At 41.1% G+C, this 24,365-nt stretch overlaps 1 protein-coding gene across 3 annotated transcripts in view; it reads left to right on the top strand.

The window, feature by feature from the left end:
- Positions 1-24,365, top strand: part of PTPRO (protein tyrosine phosphatase receptor type O) — a 145,197-nt gene that overhangs the window by 110,613 nt on the left and 10,219 nt on the right. For 2 of the 3 annotated variants that reach the window (XM_032107825.1, XM_032107827.1), the window contains exons 11-21: positions 1,213-1,364; positions 3,893-4,013; positions 7,433-7,572; positions 10,183-10,315; positions 11,284-11,404; positions 12,966-13,034; positions 16,494-16,577; positions 19,742-19,777; positions 21,044-21,125; positions 22,139-22,229; positions 22,784-22,860. In XM_032107825.1, coding sequence (XP_031963716.1) covers positions 1,213-1,364; positions 3,893-4,013; positions 7,433-7,572; positions 10,183-10,315; positions 11,284-11,404; positions 12,966-13,034; positions 16,494-16,577; positions 19,742-19,777; positions 21,044-21,125; positions 22,139-22,229; positions 22,784-22,860 — 1,106 coding nt within the window. The remainder of the gene's footprint in view (positions 1-1,212; positions 1,365-3,892; positions 4,014-7,432; positions 7,573-10,182; positions 10,316-11,283; positions 11,405-12,965; positions 13,035-16,493; positions 16,578-19,741; positions 19,778-21,043; positions 21,126-22,138; positions 22,230-22,783; positions 22,861-24,365) is intronic. The other variant, XM_032107826.1, reaches the window with a different exon arrangement.

The raw sequence follows: 24,365 nt of genomic DNA, 5'->3' as shown, positions 1-24,365 counted from the left end.
CCCGATCCGAGGCCATCCTGCGTTCCCTGTCACCCACAGCTGTGCTGGCACACCGGGCTCTGCTCCTGGGCAGGGTCCCCTCGCCGGGCAGCTCACCTGACCTGCCTTGGCATGAGCACACGGGACACCCCAGGGCATGTGCAGGGGAAGACCAGCCAGTTCGCTCCGTTTTCCCTGCTGTGCTCCTCAAGAATCTGCCAGGCACAGAGGTTCATACCTTTCCCCGTTGTATCCAGGTTATCCCACTCATATCTCTTTGGGAGGGGGTTGAGATCTTCGCTGATCGCCGACTTTCACTTTTGGGTCTCCACTCGCCATTAACTCCTCTCTGGGGTCCTGCACCTTTGAATTTGGCAATGAAGGTGAGCTGGCCAGCTATGCTCCCTCTGCAGAGAATGGAGAGGCCTCTCCCAGAGGGAATCCTCCTCTTAAATACCAATTTTAGGAGGAGATGAGTTATTCTGGAAGTTGCCATCTTCCTGCAGGTCACAGCTGATGAGAGACCCGGCAAGGGAAGGTGGCTGAGTCACAGTCCCTGGGGGTATTTGAAAGACTTGTGGATGTGGTGCTGAGGGACATGGTTTGGTGGTGGGCATGGCAGTGATTGATCTCAGTCTTAAAGGTCTTTTCCAGCCTGAGTAACTCTATGTTGCCGGGGCTGCACAGAGAGCCAAGGACTTGCTGGCAGCTCCAGAACAAACAAAACCTTCTAATAGGCTGGAGGGGTTGTGATGGGGCCCTTTCTTCTTCCCTTCCACCCTGGGAACAAAGGTGGTCATAACTTCTCATGAAAAAGTTGTTCTTTGGAAAACTGCAGGTTTTGGACTTTTCCTTCTAGAAAGATGCAAGCTCAGGGAAAATATATTTTTTTCCTATGGAAAACCTATCAAAATTACTCAGTGTAACAATTGATTATTTCTTTTCAGTTCAGTAGCACAGTGAAGCAACATCTGAGGCTTTTAACTTGAATTTGAATTTCACTTACAAAAGATGGCAAAAAGAAGTGTAATTTTGTTCTGATTTTCTCCCAGGTGAAACGATGGTTTTCATATCTTTCAGCTAGTGCTCAAATGCAGTAGCTTTTACTGACACTTTCCTGCTAGCTTTGTGATATTCTCTTCATGACAGTAGCCCTTGGCAGAAGTTTATCACTGGATTTGCCAGTCAGCTGTGTTACATCCTGTCTGTAACACGCTTGCCTTTTTCCTTCAGCACCCGTGGCACCCAAAATTACCTCAGTAGAGTATTACAACCACCTTCTGTATGTCACCTGGACCTATGGAGGAGATGGTCCTGACCTTTCTCATTCCAGGATGCTGCATTGGATGGTCATTGCAGAAGGAAAGAAGAAAATCAAGAAGAGTGTAAGTATCAGTGTATAAGGTGGGTGGTGTTAATTTCTCTGGGATTTTTTTTTTTGGGCAGGTTTTTGGTTTTGCTCAGTTGATAACTTTGTATTACAAAGTTTTAGCAAGTTTAGTAGAAGCCTGATTAGTTAGAAGTTACTTCACTGCATGCGCTTCCAAAGAATTGAGCTCTCAAAAGAGCCAGTGGAAAAATTGTTTCTGTGGTGATCCAGTGCAAGTGTTGATAATTTAGATAATTTAAAAAGAGCTTAAAAACTTCTCAGCTTCAGACAATAGAATGTAAAGAGTATTCTTATATACAGATATGGTATTTTCCATTTTTATTTATTAATAAACAGAGTAAACTACTGGCTGAGTTTTTTTTAGTTTGTTCAAGTACTGTCTCTTCCCATTTTCTGACTTCATCCTCATGAATTCTATGTTCTTCATTTTATGTTTGAATACAAGTTCTACTAATTGTTGGGATGAGGATTTCCCCCAGAATGGTGCACTTAGAAAACTTGCTAGAGGCTAAGGTGCCCTCTTGGTACATACTCTTGAACATTTTGAAAAATGGCTTAGAAAAATAAATCTGAGGGCTGCAATCATGGGTTAAAGTCATTAAAGTCAGTCCCTGGACACAGAGTGAGAAGTGTTGGGAGTAGGGGTGGAGCAGTGCGGGGCAGGATGGTGTAGCCAGCAGTGGAGCTTCATAGAGCCTGTGGCCTGAGACTGACTTTACACCTCTGTTATCTTTCAATCATTGACAGGGAAAAGGTGCCTGGTCTTTTTCAAGGGAAGGTTTTCCCTTCCACTTAAGGCTTAGTAGAAGCTGAGTTGGAAGTGTATTTTCAGCAGAAGTGCAAATTCATCAGCAGTTTTCGTTTGGATTTATGTGGAGCGTCCTAGCTTTCATTGGATTCCTTGTGGCTGCAAGAGTGTGCCCATCTGGAGCTTGTTGCAGCATGAATCTAATTACTTGATTAGGAGAAGTGATGACCTTTCTGAGCAGCAGGAATTTTCAGGATTTGGATCCTTATTTCAAACACGGAAAAAAACTAGATTTTAATTTTTGTCCTACAAATAAAATATTCTATCAATTGAATTCGAAAAAAAATTCACAATGATGTCCCTCTTTTCTCTTCATGTTTTCTGTACTGTTATTATTCTTTCAGTAAAAATCTGATTTCTCTACCATCCAACTTCACTGAATATGAAAATTGTAGATTAAATAATTATAAAATAAATATTTAATATGAAAAATTAAATAAAAGCAAAATTGAATACATAACTTTAGATTAAATGAAATATTAAAAGTAGAGGGTATCTACAATATAGTATATCTACAAATAAAACTTTAAAGCTTTAGGGATGTCTTTACAAATGTTTGTCCTTATATTCCTTGTAAGACAAAGGAACCCAGAGGTTATTCTTTAGGAAAGTTCTGCAAAAAACGATTTATAGCTGACTTTTACAGTTCTGTTCATATGGATAAATATGGGTACACACTTGCAGGCATCAGGGCATACCTGTTCTCCTAAGCTCTGTTAGTAACCTTCAGAAACTGTTTCCTTTTAAAGTCATACTATATTGTAATCTCATAATATGGTTTATTATGATCGTTATTATGGTTGTTTTTCTTGTGGCATTACTGAAATAAATAGGTAACACTGTCAGACAATGTTAACATTTTCTTCCTGCTCCTTGTGTATTTCCCAAGACTCCACAGAAGCTGCTCAGTTCTTAGAGAAGTGAGGGAAATTTTGTGCAAAGCCCTATTAGTCTTTATTCAGAACTGTCAGTTTCTCTTGTATGTGAAAGCTTCAGCTTCAGAGAATTAAGTGACTATGAAAACCGACATGAGATTCCTGAATGTGGCCTTTATAGATAGACTCCAAGTGCTCTGAGAAAGGTGTGTTCTGAGTTCTGCATCCTTCTCTGTGACTGGAGAAATGGGGAGATTACTATAAAATAAAAGGGAGGAGTTGTTGTCAGTCTTTTGTAACTCAGTTTTGGATCTGATTTTGAACTTGCAGATTATTGAAGTCAGACCCTGAGATCTATTGTCAAGTCAGCAGGTCTCCAAGAGGTGTTAGACGTGCCCAAATGGATTTAATTTTTGGGTTTGTAGGATATATAAAGACTTGCCTACACATGGCTTGTGTGCTCTTCTTTGAGGTGTCTGACCTGTTTTAAATTCCTTTGAAATTGAAATGGACTCAAGTCCAGGGCTTGCTTGGCATTTTGCACAACTTGAAAAATCCAGATGCTCTCAGTGGTGTGAGGGAGATTTTCTTTTTTTCCTTAAATTTTCACTGGTCACATAGAAAGCGCAGCCTAAAATTGTCTTCTTTTTGCATTGTGGTCTTCTGCTTTCATGGTTGTTATCCACGGGAACTGGTTGATCTCACAAGTCTGGAGCATGGAGAAGACATGTGCTGTGATGCACAGGGCTTTCTGTGTGGTGTTTTGAGTGACCAGGTTAATTTTACGAGGCAGTTGTATGGTTTGTGTCATCTTTAAGCTGCTGTCTCTCGATTGTTCAGGTAACACGCAATGTGATGACTGCAGTGCTGAGCCTGCCTCCAGGGGACATTTACAACCTCTCAGTGACTGCTTGTACTGAAAGAGGCAGCAACACTTCCGTGCCCCAACTTGTGAAATTGGGTAAGAAATGCTTGTTTGTAAATTATTGACTCACTCCACTCGTTTGACTGTAAGGTAACGCTGTCAGCAGATGCAGCACCTTCCTTGTTTCAGAGTTATGTACCTGTACCCCATTTCTTTTGCAAAGCTGTAATTTTCACCTCACCTTGCTGTGAAGATTTTCTCATTCCTGGGTGTGAAGATACTCTCCTGAAATGGTTTTGCTCAAGAGGAGCAAGAGTGGCAAAATTGGACTGTAAGTGGAAGTAGGAGAATGGAAATCACTTAGTGCCTTGCTGAGAGAACAACTGAACTTCGTCATTGCTTCCCTGGGGTCTGGAACACATGTAGGTTTTGAGAATGGCAACTCAGGCTTCACAGATGACCTGTTCAATAAAAAGCAGAACCTTCCCTTCTTCCTTTCTGTTTCTGACAAGCCTATCTCTAGGTGTCTCTGTCACTTGGTCTGCTTTCCTGTCTCACTTCCTCTCTCCCTGGACATCTGCAAAGTCTTCCAACACCAAAAACTTACCCATAAATACGAATTAATGATAACACTCTTTATAGAAACAGTCAGATTCATGAATGTGGAACCCAGCTTCATTTTAAGAGAAATATGTGTAATATACTCATAGAAACAAAAGAAATCCTTAATGTAAGAGTTTCAAATATAACTTTCTACCTAATATCTTTCTTTACTTGGGAGGGAGACTGGACCACTGTACCATTATACCTTAAGAAATTTTAGTTCTCTTTTGAAAGTATGTGGAATTGTTGAGCCTTAGGTACCCAAAACTCTGAATTTCCAAGTGTACCAAACTGCTTTTACGGGCGTTAACTCCACTGAGAAGGTGGATAAGGAGGAGTTGGTAATTTCCAACTGGATTATCCTCTCTACATGAATAATAATCCTTTTGTGAGTCACCGTGAGAGAAGTGAATTTGAAAGACTCTATAATTTCTAATTGGATTAGAGGTCTTGAAACAACCATTGTTGATTTATGTTTCTCGGAACTCTTACTCACATCTCTTAAACAGTGCTGCTGCAAACCGTACAGATACAACAGTCTGAAGTTCTTGCAGGTCTTCTTACCAAAGGCAGTGTTTGAAAGATGCAGACAAATTCCATGAATTTGCTTTTCCCTGTGCAGATCATATCCACTGTTTTCCCCATGCCTCGTGTCTGTGCAGTATTTTTGTGTATTTGTTACCATGTCTGAGTGGGTGAATGTGTGAGGGTGAGTATAACCCCCTATTGTTACCATTGTCCAAATATTTTAGGGTGCTGTTTCAAAGTATCATCTAGCTTTATCTTCCAGACAGATCCACAAGCCTTATTCATGTTGCACACCCTGCAGCATGGTTGTATCTTCCTATTCTTTCCTTATGGACAGGCACTCTTATGCAACTTGGGTGGGTATTTTGCCTTTCAGTGACAACAAAGACAAGGTGGAATGAATTCCATTTTGATAAATCCCTTCTAGACTTCTGGGTGTGGGGTTTTTTGTTGGGTTGAGTTTGATTTTTTTTTTCCCTTATGGTATTTGAACTTTGAATAGACAAAAGTGGGGATATTTTGCCAGAGGTTTTCCTTCTCTCTGTTTCTGAGGGGAGCAATGGGAGTTGTAATTAGCAGTAGTGGAAACTAAGTGATAGACAACTCAGCACTTGGCAGTCACTTAAGCATTCCTGCCAAATGTTCTTCCCTCCTTGATGTTTGCTTCATCCTGGCAACTTTCCACCTGCAGAAAAATCAAGCCATTTGCTGGAGGCAAAAGGAGGATTTGCTTGGGATGCTGCCCAAATGCAAAACTCATATTTTAATTGAGGCAGTTTTTTTACCTGGAGTGGAGAGTGTTTCTGAGTCCAAGAGCAGATATATGGGTGTAATTATGGGAGAGGGACACTTTCCTATGTAGCACTGGGACAATATGCACACTGCAAGCCCCATGACACACGTGAATGTGCCTCAGTCCCTGCCCAGCTCTTTCCATAATTCAATATGCCTTGGGCAGACTCCAACCCCGGAACACAGATCTGATTGTTTCAGGATCAGATACATCTCCAAAATGTCTATAACTACTTGAGCAAGTCCCTTGTGCCAAGGTTCCTGTGACAGCATCTCACACAATGAGAATAACAAATTATTTGTGAAAGGAAAAAAAAATAAATCCAAAATGTTCTTGTGCATCTCCCATTGTATGCAGTCTGTCAGAATCCTGAAATCTGGTCATTGTTTGAGAATTACAGCTTTAATTAAACATCCACAGAACAGGAAATCTGAAAACTGTGCAGAACAGCTCAGAAATGTACAACCCAAACTTCACAGTCTCTGAAGGCAAAGCAGAAGAGCCCAGGAGGCCTGAGGTGTGGAAAGCTAGGGATTGCCAGTACCTGTCATGTGAAGTCATCAGGCTGAAAATCGAGTTCAAGCCTTGGTGTTTAAAAAATACTGAGGAGAAAATGTATCTCTCATCTTGACACTATGCCTAGGCTGTTTGCTCCTCTCCTGGTCCCCAAGGTTTCCCCTGCTGTTCTGTGCTTTCCATTCTCCAGGTTGGTTTGGGTGTGGTTACAGTGAGGGGTGACCTCCACAGGCACCCACAGGCAGGGAGATGGCCCTGGAGGCAGCAGCCAGGGCTCTGGACATGGGGCCAGGGGTGCTGGGTGCAGACCCACATCCATGTTTGACAGGACTCTGATGCCATCACTGCCAGGAGACCCTCCATCTATCCCTGTTGTTACAAGGTTGTTCCCTGCTCAACAGACTCCTGTATTTGTTTGCCCATTGTCAGTTCATCCAGCACAAAAGCAATGAAAATCAAAGTGATAAATTGAGGATCTCTGGAGATCTGGACCTCTGCATTCCTACAGCTCACAGAAGTGAGCACAGCTCCAGTGGCCCTTAAATGTCAGCCAGAGAGGAAGAAAAAAAGACTACAAGTTTTTTTTTTGTACTGGTAATTGGCTAAACATTTCCTCTGCTGCAATTAAATGAACCTAGGCAGCCTTTGCTTGTGGGAAGCTGCTTCTTTATAGTCTCCTGGGCAGGCCTTGTGAAGAAAAGCTTTCTCAGGCCAAATGCATTGCTAAGAAGTGGACAGTCATCTTCTCTGAAAGAGTTTCTGCTAGCATTGTTCTATTAATAGAATCCACTGATCATCCTCAAACAAGGGCTCTGCTGAAAAGGGAAGTGAAGTAATTATCCATCTGTCCAAATAGAGAAGGGTTTAAATAGAGAAGAAAAACCAACACACTTCAGCATCTTCCCATTTTACAGTGGTAGTTTGTCATCATGAGAGGATTTACATTGGTAGACTTTATCTGAAGGAAATGAAAGGTAGAAGGGCAGCAGGCATTGCTTTCAATTCTTTCGTTTTTCTCAGTTGTCTGGAAACTTAAAGATAAGCTTAATGAAAGGAGATTTTTCTCTTACATCAGAACCAGCCCCTCCAAAATCACTGTTTGCTGTCAACAAGACTCAGACCTCGGTGACTCTGCTGTGGGTGGAAGAAGGAGTAGCTGATTTCTTTGAAGTCTACTGCCAGCAGGCTGGATCTGGCCAGGAAACAAAAGTCCAGGTATGTGTCTCTTCTTTGGTGTCCACTCTTCATCTCTGAACCTGAGACTGGGCCTTGTACTGTTCTGGTTTGGTGTCTGCTCCTTGGCATGTGCACGTAAAGCGCAATGACATTTTATACCAAATGTGATCAGGTGGTTCAGAACTAAACTTCTAAAAGCTAAACTACTAAAGCTACACTTGAAATACTAAAATATTTCATTGTTTTGCAATATTAAGGTTGACTTTTGTCTTAATGATGAGATTATGTAACTGGCTGGAGAGAAACTGTGTGCATCCAACAGTGTCAGTGTTCGGCTACACGTGGAAATGGCTCTGATAACACTGTGCAAAACCTAACAGGGCACAAAACTAAGGGAATGGCAATGAGCAAGAAGGGAAAAACCATCAGGTAGATTCAAAAGGAATGGGAAAAACAGACATATTTAGATGCCATGAGATCTCTTATACAGTATTATTTCTGGAGTACTTTATTCTGTTAACTGAAGTTCAGTAGGAGCTTCCTTGCTGTTCAAAGAGTACCTTTATGCAAATGTGGCTGCTCCTCATGCATTTTATCTCGGGGTGTTTTCTTCAAGACCCACCTTCTGAGCCTCACAAATGAACTTCCTTTTCTCTCTGTCCAGTCAGGTACCCGTGCTCAGAGGCCACTTGAATATAGGAGTATTTAAATTGGTAATGCTGTTCAGTGAAAAACAGAGAGCAGTAGTAGTTTTAATTCCTTGACATTCAATGCTGTGCAACATGTGAGGTTTACTTTGTGCTTTAGCTGATGGTATTATGAATCACTCTGATTACATGCCACAAAACATTATTCTCTCATGTGGACTGTGACACATAATGGGGAATCATTCAGAAAGAAGTGAAAAATTACCTACTTAGAACCACTGATTACCACAAAAGACTTGCACACTCTTTAATCCTATGGAAGATCAGTCTGAATTATTTAATATTCTTTTTAAACTGAGACAGACAATGACGAAAGGAAAAAAGAAGTGTTTAAATGCACTTTAATCTCTTGTATAGTTTCGATTCCACATCTAGATCCCTGCTTTTTCACGCTGAATAGCAAAGGTCGTGAAGTCATTATCATCACTTACCAGAGATTCAGCATCGATGAGATTGGATGAGGAAAGTACCACAGGATTTGCAACTTCAGATCTGTTTTTAAGAACATCAGGAAAAGACTGCTTCATTTGGCAGATGCTTCAGTGGGTGTCTCATTTGTTGACGTGAACATCTGGCAGTGGATAATGCACAGAGGTTGTCAGCTCACTCCTCATTAGATTCATCACTCTCCTTTCTGTCTCCATAAAAAACTGGGAAGGGCTCCTTTCTGAACTGTAAAAAGGGATGCTTTCCAAGCAGACTGGTGAAAATTCTTTGTGATTTTCCATGCTAATTACATGAACATTTTTGTCCCTTTTCCTGCATCTTTAAATCAGTGAAATGAAAAGCAACAGCTTTCTGATTTTGAACATCTTGGATTTGAATTGACTAATTTAAATTTCCCAGAGGGGAAAATGGAAACATCCAACCAAGTCCAATTGCCAAAGTTCGGCTCCTCCTTTCAGCCCAGGCAGTAAAAGTCTCCTCCCTTACACTCATGTGCATGTGATTTCATCTGCATAATGTACCTCAGAATTGCTCTGCAGCAAGAGCCTAGAATTAGGCCATGACTGACAACAGGCTCCTGCAAATATCCAGTGCTTGGGACTTGTTACAGCATCTTGCATTCCCCATCTGGAATGAGTTCATTCATAAAACTTCTCCATCTTTCCCTTCTAAACCACTGGCTCAGTGTCTGTATTTTTCAACTGTAACCCACCCCTGGTTCTGCTGGACGGTCCAGAAAATCGAGGGCCTTAAAGATCTCTTTTTTTAAGTCAGTATTGTGACGTGTTGTTCTTGTTGTGTTTGTTTTCTCTTGCTCTATCAGCATTTAAAATCCACAAAAGCGTTCACAAGGGTCATAGTAATTAACACATTGTATAAATATGTTATATAGAGTTTCTGCCAGCTAGAAAAACTGAGGTGTAGGGTGTTTGATCATAATTATTCTCTAGCTTTGTTCTTCACCTTGGCTACTCAGAAGGGCTCAGAGGCCTTCGTATCCAGAGGAGCTGCCTCAGGGGCAGAGATGACATGCATTCAGATCAGCATTGTGGTTTCATTCATGGCAGAGATTGTGACTGCCTTGGCTGTTCTTTGAATAGAAATAACTTTGTTTTCCTCCTACCTCTGTGGCTTCGTAACCAGAGCTCACCAGCTGTGCCCACCCCTGGGGGTGTCCTGGAGGTCGCAGTGCTTCCCCCCACCAAGCATGTGCCTGACCAACCCACTATGGGGCACCTGTCCCTCCCTCCCCAAAAGGCTCTGGGGTCCCTGGAGTGCTCTGGGATGTTCCTGCTGCTGTATTCACCCCTGTTCCTCTCCCTTTTCTGCCAGACTATCTGCCTGTTGGGTAGGCCCTGGTTACCTTTCCTGTGTTTCCAAATGCTGATTTCTTTCACCAGATCTGATTTTATCTGTCAAATACATGGAACACTGATTTGTGCTCTTGCATTTATGGGAGAGACAAACTCCTGTGTGTTTTTCCCCATGTCTGCAGGAACCTGTCACCGTCTCTTCACATGTCGTGACCATTTCCAGCCTAACCCCTGCCACTTCCTACAACTGCAGTGTGACCACCTTCAGCCACAACAGCCCCAGTATCCCCACTTTCATTGCAGTTTCCACCATGGGTAAGCAACACTTCCCTGCTTTCTTCTTCCTCATCCAGCTGCATCTGGTTCCCCTTGCTTTCTGAAGCTGCACTTCATAATGCAGGCCCCAGGGGTTGTTTGTGTCATGAAAAGGCTGCCGGATGGGATGGGATGGGATGGGATGGGATGGGATGCGATGGGATGGGATGGGATGGGGGAGCAGCTTTGGAAGGTCCTTAGGAAAGTCCCCACTAGGGGGTTGACTTGGAAGAGTGGAAAAGAGGGCCTCAGTTCTGTGCTGGGTTTTAGAAATCAGGGACGTAGTTTGTGGTGTCAGTACTAAACATCAGGGTACTGCTTGATGATAATCATGGAGAAGGATGTTTTCTCCTCCAAGCCCAAACAAGAGGAAAATCACATTCATAAGCTGTTAAGGTTTTGTGCATTCAGCAAAGAAGTGAGAGAGGAGAGAGGCCTCTGCAGGATCTTCATCATCACAGCCAAAATGCTCCTGATGGAGGATCCCTGGGCATGTCATTTTCCAGAGTAATTAACCAATTTCAACCCAGAATATTACAGAGCCCCAACTTATTATTTTGCTTCTGGGTCAGAAAAAGTACTGATTATTGTTGAAGAACAACTTCAGAGCAGAAATGTGCTTTGGAGATGTAGATGATGAATATCTGTATTTTGTATTGCCTTCACCATTTGCTCTTGTGTTATAAATGTCAGCTAAAACGGAAAAAAATAATAAATCAGAACATGCCAAAGTTTAGCAAAAATTCCAGAGCAAAGTAATTTATTTCCCCAAAGAAGTTCTCTAAGAGCAATAGCTACTCAAACTCTGCCTTTATCTCCTGTGGTAGATTTTTCTCTCTCTAACACTCCAGGCTCTTTGAGATAAGTTTAAAAAAATAGCATTATCACAACTCGGGGGAAAACAAAACAGAACAAAACTGTCAGTACTCCTGAACTGAGTAACTGAGAGTCATTTTCTGTATGCACAGTCACTGAGATGAACCCCAATGTAGTGGTAATCTCCGTGTTGGCCATCCTGAGTATCCTCCTGATTGGGCTGCTGCTGGTGACTCTTGTTGTGCTCAGGAGAAAACACCTACAAATGGCCAGGTAAGTCCAGATTTATGGTAATTACAAAAAAAAATTCAGACACCAACAAACACATCCTGACCATAGTTTCAGCTGGGAGTGCTTTTGTGTGTGGGTGCTACTTGAGAGGCTTGTGAACAGGATGTCTTCAGAAGAGTTGTTTTGCTGCTTTTGAAGGGTAGCACATCTTCTATCTGCTTTCACTCTTGACCTGACTTACAAGCCTCAACCTTTGTCTCATTTTGAGCTCTGCAGCATTGAGTCCATAAGGAGTGCAATCACTTATTACAAAAGGGTTGTGTCGGGAACATAAATTACAGTTAGGATCTCAGGCACCTGGGCATGAGCAGGACATCAAGATGCTTTGCAAGTCTTTGATATGGTTTGGAACAGGAGATTTTTCCATATCAACAGATAACATTTTCTAGAGAGTCTCTCTCTCACCATTAGCCAGTCTGCACCAATCATTTGTAACTGAATACTGAAATGCAATTTCCTTTCCTAGGTGATCTTGCCTGCCACAGTTCACTTTAATGTGGGTTGCTATGGCCTGCGTGAGCTGTGGAAGTTTCCTCAAACCCTAGGTATTTGGTTTACCTGCTGGTTTTGAAGGTGTCACAGAGTCTTGGTCCTTTCATAATCTATGTAATATATTTTATATTAGTTTACTGTACTAAGTCAAGAAAGGAAATTATTTCATGTGAATAAAAAACTTCTGTAAAACATCATGCACTGAACAACCTAGCAGATGCTGCATTTTGTGTGCTGTGTCTTGGCTATGTATTCCATGCAACAGATGACCATATTACACACATTTCTCAGGTTATCTTTTCAAGAAAACATTACGTGGCTTGTTCCTTTCACATGTAACTGCCTCTGCGAAAATCCCAGCTAAATTAATTCTCTTTCCTGTTTAATTGCTGTGCAGGCAGCCCAAAGCTTTTTCTCTTCATCACTGCTTCTAGCCGCAGAAGATAAACAGCCCAGAAGGAAATTCAAAAAATAAATCCAGTAAGAAGCTGCAAGCAATTGTTTGCTTAAATCAAAGAAATAGTCAAGTCAGTTTATAATTCATAGCTGAAAATAATAGACTTGTCACTACTAGAATGTTATTCAGGATTTTTTTTTTCTTTTCCCTACAGTTATTTTCTTAACTCAAAATTACCTATAATCACCCTGTAAAAAGGACACAATTAAACAACTTCTCCTTAGAGTTGGAGCAGTGAATATTTAGTATAGAAAGGTAAATACTTAACATGTGTACTGAGGCCAGAAACCATTGCTAGAGCCAGGCTGTGGAAAGCACAAATCTGCACAGCAGCTAAGGTTTATTTGAGAATTTCATTCTTTTGAAGCATTTTTAGGTAGTTTGATCTCAGGTGGTGTTGAACGTTTATTGGTTTTGTACAATCATGGTGAGGGGTTTTAGTTATGTTTATTACAGATTATCTCAGACCTAGTCACAGATGTGAGTGTTCAGCACTTCCCTGCAACTCCAAGAGTTCTCTGTTAAATCAAGCTCTTTGCAAGTGTTGTGAATCCAAAAATAGTAACTTTTTACCTCATGGTCTTCCTGGAACAGGGAGTGCGGGGCTGGAACCTTTGTGAATTTTGCATCTTTAGAGAGAGATGGAAAGCTCCCCTATAACTGGTGAGTGTTTGAAGCAAAACTTATGTTTTTCCCCATCTCTGCTTCTTGGCAAATGTTATCTGTAATCTTAAAGTGCTTATTTTTTATGTCATTGCTGTCCCTCTTTAGGATAAAACTGCTATGCTTGTTAATTTAGTATTTTATCCCTTGAACGTGTTTTATTTCTTGAGTGATGACTGAAGAAATGCGTTCTGTCACCTGCTATTTTTAGTAGGAAATGATGTACATACATGTCAGCCAAGTTGCATAGATGTGTTTTGGGAGGATATTTTTCTTCCTTTCTCTTACAGACATATTTCCTAAAATAACACAATTGTAGAAAGTTGATCTATAAACCCATTAGCACTTCCATATATTTACATCCAGGAGTAAGCTTATTTGTAGATGACTAATTACCAGCTGTCTTCATGCAGTGCCATTAATTAATATTTCCTTGCATGACAAGACAAGGACAAGCCAACTCAAGTATATACTGTAACTTAATGTTCAGTGCTGTTGAAAAAACTAACAAAAAAAATCCCCTAAACATACCTTGCTAGTCTAGAAAATCACCTGCAAGAGTTGCAGGCACTGACTATGGACTCTAAATCATCACTGTCACCATCTGCTGAAGAGAAGTATTTGAGCAAAGAAAGTCTGTAGGGTTAGCTTTTATAGAAGTAAAAGGCTCTGAGAGCTACCTGACTGGCACCATTGTGGTCATTTCCATTCCTATTTTGAGAATCAGAGGAGTGGTAATGACAGACCCAAGGTTTGCTGCTCTGTTGTTAGCAATCTCTGCAAAAACTTCTTCCCTTTCAAGGCGAGTCCAAACACAGATACGTACAAGCATGACATCAGCCCCATTCCAGCAGGTCAGAAGAAGTGCCTTGGTTTTACACCCATGGTTGGCTTTGCTGACTGCTGAGAAGTTGGAAAGAAAAGTTGGTGCACAGGGAACTGCTTTCTGTGATCTCACAGGACACAGCCTGCCAACAAGGCTGGGATTAAATGGAATGACACTGCAGCACAACAAGCCTTTTGCTAATAAGCCTGCAAACTGAACTAACAAGCCCAGCAAATCTTGTCAATATCTCACTGTGCTGCTAATTAACTGGATATTAAACAGGATTCACTTGCTTGGTTTCGCTTTAATAGCAGCCAGCTGTATGCAGTACAAATGAAACTATCCCTCAGCTTCTCTTGCTTGGACTCTGTTAATGGGAAAAAAGGCAGAAGATCAAACACTCATGTTAATTAAATAGCCAAGCTTGAATGAAATTATTAAACTAGCAACAGATGTTATTAAAATCATAAAAGGTGCTTTTTTTTTAATGGGGAGGGAATGAATAGGTTTGGATGTGAAAGTAAAGGTTCTTGTTGCTTGATTTAGTATATATGTGTGTGTGTGTGTGTGTGTGTGTGTATGCATATATGTATACATATATAAATGAAGTTATAAAAATATGAACTGAGGACAGCATTCCTGCTTAATACCTCCACAAATTTTGTGTAAGTGAAGGCAGTGTGTGCTTATCTTATGGTCCTTACTTCTCTGATGGTTGTTCTGTGTGCCTCTGTTGTCTAATGTCAAGACCAGATTCACAGTCCATCAAGGCAGCCAGGTGGGAAATACGGCCCTGAAGACAGACAGGATTAAAAAACCCTTTTTGCTTGGACTCATTCCAGGGATCTAGTAAGGGAGCTATGGGTAGATCCACTCCTAAGGGAAGCTCAGCTCAGCAGAGTTTTCAGGACTTGAGCAATCTCTGTGTCTGTTTCTTTTAATTAAGTTCTTCAGTACACCTGAGCAGGATGTGAAAGACTGCATAATTGCAGAAAAACAGTACTGTATTTATTGGGCAGTTCCAAATTTTTCATATGTTGAATAAAATCAATTGGTTTAGCTGTCAGAGCTCCTAGTCTGTGAATATAAGTCAGGTTGCAAGTATGTTAGCCTGTGATTTGATAAAACGCGGAAAATTCTTGCGAGGATTGACAGTGAAAGAATCCCAGGCTTGAATAATTCCTTCTGCCTCTGTAGGCAAGAGGAAGTAAAAGCCTCACGTGGAGTTTCTCAAAGGGAAGAGAAGTATTCCAGCAACATCATCCCTTCTCTCTTCTGAGCCTAATGGAAACCTCTGTGGCACCAGAGATCTGTTCATGGAAACCCAAATTTCCTCCTCAGTCGAGTCCCATAGAAACTCAAACAACAGATGAGCCTTAAGGCTCAGATTGTGCAGCTGTTGTGGTGTATGATTAACCAGAAAGGGCTCTTGCTCCTGGCTGACCACACAGTCCCTGCCCATGCCTGGGGAAGGTGCCCTGCAGAAACTGCACTGCCCATTTCCTCTACAGCAGCAAAACTCACTAAAGCATGACTTGGAGTTTTCACTGCATGGGCAGAAGATTTCCTCACTGGTTGGAAAATTGAGATTAGACATGATTACGCTTGACATGACTTATTTATCAGGAAAAACACAGTATCTGCCAGCTTCATAAGAGCCAAGAGTACTGAACAAGTAAATTTAACTTTGTGGTTCCTCTTTAGAACAGCTGCAGAAGGATGGTATCACTTTTAAGGCAGAAGATTTTCTGATGGGGAAAAAGCACACTGAGGGTATATTTGGCTAAAAAAAATCCTTCTACTGGAGCCAAGTTTGTTTAAGTTTCGTGAGTTTTTCATATTTACAAAGTACCTGAAGCCCATTTCACCAAGAGGTAGAACAGGCCTGAGTGGATTTCCTCAATGAATGCACAGCAGAAACTGGTAAACAACTTGCAAATACAGAAGTTTAGAATAATTTTGTACTCATATTTCCTTTAGCCACAGTAAAATCTGCTGTGAGTAGTTATTCATACAAACCACAGTTAGAAGAACTGTTCAAGCAATGTTTAGAGGAAAACCTAGGAGAGCAATTAAAGCACTCTGCAAAATGTTACATGGATGTCTTGAGAAATCTGACTCAGTAGAGGATATTAAGAGATATTGGAAGCATCTGAATTTATCTCTGGTATAGATCTTCTGATATCCACAGGATCACTTGCAGGAACAAACGTGGGAGATTATTGTAGCTGTATGTGATAAAAACAAACCATGTCAGTACTGAATATCTCAGAACATCAGAGAACAGGCTTAATAGCACCTATGCAACGGCTGGAAATTTGTTGATGTTATTTTCCTACTCATTTTACTCTCTGAAGATTGAGAATAACAGGCCTGAATCAATATGATAAGACATACTTATTTTGACCATATAGAATTTTGTGTCGGATAGCTGAAAATCCTGCAGAGGGTGTCAGGTTGAGGAGTAAAAATTCTAGGGATGCTAATAATATTTTTAGGAAGTAAGTAAGAAGTAGGATTTATGGCTTTAGCTGATTTTTAAAATAGAATTTGCTGATCTCCTGATTTCTGTTTGTCTTACTAACTCTCCTCACTTTTTCATCTTTATGTATGTTATTTATTAATGCTCACAGGCGTAGAAGTGTATTTGCTTTCCTAACTCTGCTACCCTCATGCCTTTGGACTGATTATCTTTTGGCATTTTATATTAATCCTTGGTAAGTGATTTACTTGTTTTTCCATATGCAGTGTGTAAACAATGTGAATTTCTATTACATGAAAAATGTGTGATACCTTTGTTTTCAAACGGGTCAAAGCTTTTGAAGATTTAATTTTCTTGTACTAGAACATGGACTGGCGAGGATGTGGGTATCAAAGTATTTGCTACCCTGCTTCATCTGGTTTGTCTGTTTATGCTCCGACCCATTTTGGTATTAAAAAGCTAATCTTACAGTGGTCATCGTATCCATCTCATTGTTGTCTTTGCAAATTTTGCTGCTTCATTATAAGTCCTGGCTTCTTCTGTCCTGGTTATTTACATGTTCATTGCCTGGCACTGACTGCTGCTGCTGCTTGATCGTGCCCCACCTGTTTGGTGTGTGATGTCAAATACATTTGTTTTTTAAAGGTGCTCTTAGCTCTCGTGACATCAGTAAAAGTTCCGCTTTTGAAACAGCCAGTTCACTGACAGTCGATACAATTAGGAGTCCCAAAGAGTAAAAATAGGGTCACTGTGAGCACATCTCATTGTATATGTGTGTATATTTAATACTTCAGTCTTTAAATAATTTATAAGGACTTAATAAACAACTGATTGTTTTTTTTGAAAATACCTGACAAAGCCACTCATCTACTTAGAAGCAGAACTGTTTTACAAACCATTTAACAAATAATTATAATTAGGATCCAAAAATGCTTAATTCCTATAAAGAAACTGAAGTTCCTGATGGTCTTGAGTCCAAGTTAGAGGGTTTTACTAAAAAAGGTGGTAATGAGGTTAAGATTTTTTTTCCCAAAGATTCTCCCTTGTCTGACCATGTGGCACCAAAGCCCTGGCAGGCCCGCATCAACATCTTCAGCACAGGGATTTTTGAGACTGATTTTCCTTGAGTTACAGTGGGTCTGTAGAAAAACCCGTCTGAATTTTCAGTGGGCCTAGAAATGAGACTGTTTATGTAAGTAAAGAAAGGTCCATTTCTTCTCTCAGGAAAACAGCATGTTCACCACACATACCCCGCTGAAGGGTCCTCCCCACCTCTCCAAGGTTCATGTTATATTGACTTGGAACTTGTCTGGTGTAAACTCAGCTAACTCTGGAGCTGCACAGTGGTGGAGGGTCAGGCAAGCAGGTGATTGTTATTTTGGAGGTCACACTGATCTCTCTTAGCTCTCTAATGGTCAAGAAGCCCAGGGTGGCCACTGTGGATGGCACTGCTGCAAAGAGTTGTCATCTTCTTTTGCCCCTCTGCCTTTTTTCTTTTATTACATATTAACTCACCTTTCCAGATGCATATCTTTCTTCAGAGGTTTCCTCTTCTCCTTATTTTAGTCTAGATGGTTAAGTTTACAGGAGCTGAAGTGGAATGAGATGAGATTAATCCCCTCTCTTTGTCTTTTAATCTGTAGAGTAAATGGAATAACAGATGAAACACCAGCTAATGTTTCAAATGTCTTTGTTTTGCACACAAGTTGGTTTAAAATATTTATGAACATTCAGGAAACAATTGCAATGCTAAGAATTAACAAAGGCCTCTTGAGGCTATCAAAGCACACGAAATTCTTGCTGAGAAATGTATGTCAATCATTTGTTTTATTGCCTCTTGAAGTGTTCCTTGGAGAAGTGTTCTTAGAAGCATTCCCATCATAAAGAGCATTTAGGTATTTTTTTCCTTTTCAAATTAATTCTTATGTGCCCAGCATTAAAAGGTTTACCATAGTCACAGGGGGTAGACATGTGTTGAATAATTTAGTGGAATTAACTTTAAGATTTCATTGGAAAAAAATCTTTGAAGATGGAAAATAAATACTACTAGTTTATGTGTACAGTACATATGAATGTACAGATAACATGATAGGCTGAAGAGATTTATAATATTTAATCTCCACATTAATATAAAGCTGGTATTGCTGTAGCTCTTGTTAATTCTGCAGGCAAAGCTCCTCGTCTAAATGGAAATGTACCTTGATAAAATAAGAAAATTACTACAGGTTGTGGCTGCTCCAGAAACTGAATGTTTTGTAGAAATTAATTTTGGAAAGTAAACGGTTATTTTTTTTTAATATAATGTCTAAACAGGGTAGAAAAATAAAAATACTCCACTTTTTAATATTTCTTTCTGTATATTTTCATTATTTAGAATTTAGTCTTCTCCTTTAATTTACTAATTGAAGCTGTGAACCAAGTGATCTAGAAATAATTTTCATATCACCATAAAATTTAAAATAGCATCATTATAATGTGAAAAATGAACAGATACTGTTTAATGCCCAGGAATTAAAAATTGGTCCTACTAAACTTCCTTCTGAGTAAGCAAGAACCTGTTTGTCCTCTGTGGCTGATTGAAGAGAGGAGATCAGTAGTTTTAGACCTCTAGCAAGTTATTCCAGGGTGCTTGCTTCGTGTATTTAATCTTAATGTTTGCTTAACTGCTTGGTGGCAACAACAAAATGAACACACACCCCCCTCCAAAAAACCACGTGGTGGTAGTTGGTGTAGGGCAGTTCTTAAGTCTGATCCTTTGGGTTTTACTGCTTAACACACTCAAAAACCTGCTCACAGCTGTTACTAGTGAATTAGATCACTTATAAATCATTGTTTCATGTGACTGGCACAATTACCTCCAGCTGTTAAAGGCAATTAAATTATCTAAGGTTTAAGCTTGAGTCCTGTTGAGGTCAGTAGGATATTTGCCATTGTCTTCATTGATCATCATAAGCAGGTTATGAGACAGGCCCTTTCTTTTTTCCTTCACCTTTTCTTGAATTTGCAAGTGGTGGTCTTGTCCCTTTACCCGACAGAAGCTTCTCATTCCCAGTTGCTCTCTAGTGTTGACATCCATTTCCAGGCTCAGCTGGGCTCAGGCTCTGGGGACTCAGCCCCAGCCCACCCAAAGCCAGTGGGCCAGGATTTACAGGGGACCCATTGCTTTTGCTGGGCACAGATTTTCCTTTTCATCGGCAGGTCATTCTCAGGCACAGAATGGGATATTCATCCCATTGGAGTCGACAGAAATGCTGCTATCAGCTTAAAATTGTCCAAGTTATTACCACCAATCTCCTCTGGAGTATGATGAAAAAATACACATTCTTAAATCAGTACTGTCTTTGAATAAAAGTTGTACAATAGCTTAATGAATGAAAAACACTTCCTTTTATTTTACAGGAGTAAAAATGGATTAAAGAAGAGAAAGCTGACCAAGTATGTAACTTCTTTGATATTTAAAGGAATAAGTCTTAGACTAAATATGCATTATGGATTAGATGGCATAGTGGTATTGCAGTTACAGATATAGAAAACTTCTCCATAGACATATCCCAAGAGCAGTATCTGAAGGCAGAAAACAAACAATAATTGGACAAAAGCAATTCTGCTCAACAAATTGTAGTAAAACATATAAAATTAGTCATCAGGGAGAATTATCAATTATCCAACTTAGTGATTTCAACAGAGTTTATCCTCAGTTAAAAATTGTAAATGGTGAAAAAACTGGGATGCATTTGTTTGTAGTGATATTTCCCTCTTGACATGGGGCTCTCATTACAGTTGTTGCTAGAATATTAGATCATTAATGGTAGCTGGTAAGCAGGAGTAATTAAGTGGTTATAAGACAGGTTCCTTTGGGCATATTGCCTCAAAGTAAATGAGAAGATTGCTGTGTACATGCTTCAGTAGCTGGTAAATTAGAGTATGGTAATTAGGTGAGAGAAGCTGTTTACCTGTGTTTCATTACTCGGAGCGTCAGCCTAATTATTTCTGTGTTATGTTCAGGGGCTGTGCCTGACTAACAGATAGATCTCACCTGGCAAAAAAAGTGTGGAAAGGTGGGAGTCACTAAATCAAGGCTAATTCATACCTACTGAAGCTCTCCATGGTTTTGTATAGTTATGTACCACCTTCTTTAGCCACCATCTCTCTGGGAAGACAGTTTGACTTCTGACAGATGTGTGTAGCTCCCAAAGCCAGCAGAGAAAGCAGGCAGGGCAGTGACATCCAAAGTGCTGGTTTAGGGGATTTTTTTTTAGGTGGAACTTGTGAAAAAAACCCCAAAGCCTAAATATGAAATCCATTTTGCTGCATGAGCAAAGCCCTTGGGGACATACCCACCTGTAAAAGCAGTTCAGGGACCACTGATTGATCACAGGAAGGGTGTATGGGCCCCTCAGAACAGTGGTTGCCTGTGGGTAGAACAAGCCCAGCCTCCAAACCACAGTGCTTACTATCATCAGCACTGCCCCACTGAGGCACCCAGAGGGGTCAGCAGCCCCCAGCCTCTCTTTCTGGTGCCATTATGATACAACACCCACCATTTGATGGCCCTTAACCACGAGGTTCATCCTTACTTCTTTCTAGCATTAACAGTTCCAAACAGGTATTTATGACTTGCTAGTATTCTGGGGGAAAGAAATAAAAGGTAAGAAAAACCCTGGGTTTTTAACTTAATTTCTGTGTATTTTTCTTTCAAAGCCCTGTCCAGTTGGACGATTTCGATGGATACATCAAGGATATGGCCAAAGATTCAGATTATAAATTTTCTCTGCAGTTTGAGGTAAATAAATCTCTGAGGGTTCTGCCCTCTGCTACCTGCCATGCCCAGATTAGCTTTTTCAAGATGTTAAGTCTGCGTGGCGTGCTGCTGGGTGCTCTGTGTTGGTTGATGTGTGGTGTTCCTGGGCTTCTCTTCCTCTTCTGCAGAATTTAGAAGTCGAGTTTGGTGGTGGTGGTGGTGTTTGGTGTTAAAGCCTGCATTTAGTAAACTTGATTGGAGTGGCTCATCACATTCAATTTGAGTTAGTTGCCAGAAAAACTGACTTGCTTTAAGTTTAGGACATGCTGGCAACCTGAAGTAAATTTGGGATTTAAATGGCTCTATTTTATATATTTAATGCCCTTAATTTGAGAGGAAGTGTTGAAATGAGGAAGTAGCATCAGAAATCTCTGTAAGGGCAAGGAGATTTCTCTAAGACAAGTTCAGGTGCATTTTCTTAATTACCCAGAATTTAAAGTCAGCTTAGTAGTATAAAACTAAACCCCATCCCTGGCCTAGGGCTGTTTCCCAAAGATTTAAACGTGGAAAGGCAGCGGGGAGGACTCTCAGGGTGTTACCATGATCCCTCCCTGACAGCAAATTCCTCTGATGCACATATATTATATGTAACTACTGAAGATAATGACTAGAAAGATCTTCCAAGCTTTTCCCCCAAGACTGAAAGCCACTTGAGGACTTGAAGAAGCCCCTTTAAGTGATGACCACCACAGAAATAACTGGCATGGCAGTGTTTTGGCTGAGCGTGGGTAGGGAGGAGCAATTCTCTGTCACAGCAGGGATGGCAGCCATGTGTTGGAACATCAGCAGGGCAAACCTCAGCACTGCTCTCCAGCTGCTCAGAGCCCAACTCAGAGGCATCAAATAAGGAAAATCAGTGTAGCCCTGCTGTCAATTTATGAAGCGATTTATGAGCATTTTCTGTCTGGTACCTGCCACAAGTAATCACTTCACAAAAAATTATTCTCCGAGTGTTTTTGTGGCTGACCTTGGCATTTTCCTTGCTGTTATCTCAGGAGCTAAAACTGATTGGGCTTGACATACCCCACTTTGCTGCTGATCTCCCCATGAATCGCTGTAAAAATCGCTACACAAATATCCTGCCATGTAAGTACAACACACACTAAATCCTGCTAAAATCCCTAGAGAGGGCAAGAGGAGTTTTAATAAGAAAATTGGAGAATCGTGGGATTTTCTAAGACTGATAAAAGCCTGTTCAACAATCCTGCTCTTATAGAGAACCAGGCAAGAGATGTTTTTTGTTAGCTTTGAATAGATCTAGCTTCCTGGAAATGTTTATTGTGGCAAGAGTTTGGAGGTGAGAAACATAAGGTCTCTTATGCTACTGAGTAGTGTTACTGTATTTCTCTTATGATTTTAATGAAACCTAAGGGAGCCCAAAGGGACAGCACTTGGAGGGGGTGTTTGCAGAGCAGTAGTGATGGTGTGTCCATGTAGTGTTTGCTGAAGCAGACGTTGCTCTCTTGGTAAATACGAGAATTTTCTATTTTTTAATAGATTTTTTTTTAATTTATTAAGATTTTAATAGATTTTTTTTTTGCCATTCCTATAGGACTGATTTAAATTTTGCCTAGTTTTGCCTAGAGATGAGTGCCAGGTTTGAGAGGCAGTTTTTTTCTAATTTCTTTTTCCTTTTACAGATGATTTTAGTCGTGTCCGGTTAGTCTCAATGAATGAAGAAGAGGGATCTGACTACATTAATGCCAACTACATCCCTGTGAGTACAGAGGTCTGGTCAGTGTGGACTTCAGTGTCCTGCACACCAGTCAGAGCATGGCCTTTGAGAATAGCACAATATCTCCTGGAAGCTCAGTCATGTTCTCAGCATCTCCTTCAGCTTCCAGCTATTTTGCCCACAGGGAGCAGCCACCAAGAAAAAGAAAGGGAAGAAAAAGGGGTGAAGGGGGAAGATTTTTGGCAGAATTTTGCCACAGTAGCACTGGGTGAGCTGTGAATCTTTGCGAAATTTTGGTTGGACTGGTAGGGAAATGAGCAGGAAACTCATTAAATTTATCATTTAACTCACTAGGGCAGTTAAATGATTCGGTGGCCTTTTAAGATAGCGAGGTAAAACATAAACCTTTAAAAGAGAAATTTTTCTAGATTTCTACTGCACACGGAAAAGAGGGCTAAGCCAGACACTCCAAATGCACAAAATGCACACACAACCCAGATGGTGTGTGGAGAGAACTTCTGCTTTCTGCCTCGTCTCTGGTGCTTCCCCTGGGCCTCCCTCCACCTGGCAGGGAACAGCCACTTACGGGGGGTAGCACCCGCAGTTTCAGGATAATTAAAGTTCAGACAGAGCTGTAGCCAAATATTTTGACACTGGGGGTTGGCTGAAACCTCATCAGTTCTCTCCACTCTTCCCCTGAGCTCATGCAGTCACTTGGGCTTATCTCTGCCGCTGCCACAAAGGTTTGCCCCTCTGGTCGCCCCTGTGCTGTGAGCTGGAGAGCAACATTCACTGGGCTGCTCTGTGTGGAGAGGAGGCAGGGCACCACAGCAGCCCTTCAGGAAAAGGCCTTTCCCTTGGGGATCACAGACAAATTTTTGCAGTCCTGCTGTAGACAGAGCTGGCCCAGCCTGTGCTGGAGAGAGCTGAGCGAGCCTTACGGAGAAAGGAGGAGCCCCCGGATGAGTCAGTGGAGCAGCTTCTCTGTCACTGTGGCATTGCCCAAGTGTGCACTGTTGAGCCAAGTGTCTGTAGTTGGCTTCTCTGTGTCCAGAGCATGAACCTGAGCACTCACACTGCAAGTGCCTGAGCTCACAGAGAATCAGGAAAGAAAAACGTTCCAGGATTCAAAAGCACTGTGCACAGCTCAGGAAACTTCTGTGACGTGGGATTGTGGATAATAGGACCTTAAGTAGCAGTCCTTTTCAGAATTCATTTCTGCTTTGCATCTCTTTAGTTCTACTTATAGCACAGTGCTGACCATGGAAACCAGGATAAACATGTGATATTAAAGCTGGGCTTTTCCTGACGATCGCTTCTCCGCTCAGTCCCTGCCTCCAAACACAGAAACCAGCGCTGATCTGTGTCCCTGTGCTAACAGGGATTTGTCACTTAGGTCAGACACAGCCCACGCAGACAAACAGGCAGCAAATTCTGTGTAGTGTGAAAACTCAGATTGAGCTGATTTGTAGAGATGTCTGGAGGAAGCCATTTGTGGGAAGTGCTCCCAAATCACAAATAATTTTATGAGCCACGTACTGAGGTGG

Source organism: Corvus moneduloides, chromosome 4, assembly GCF_009650955.1.
Source record: "Corvus moneduloides isolate bCorMon1 chromosome 4, bCorMon1.pri, whole genome shotgun sequence".
NCBI classification, from domain to species: Eukaryota; Metazoa; Chordata; class Aves; order Passeriformes; family Corvidae; genus Corvus; species Corvus moneduloides.
This window is presented reverse-complemented; position numbering and strand designations above follow the sequence as displayed.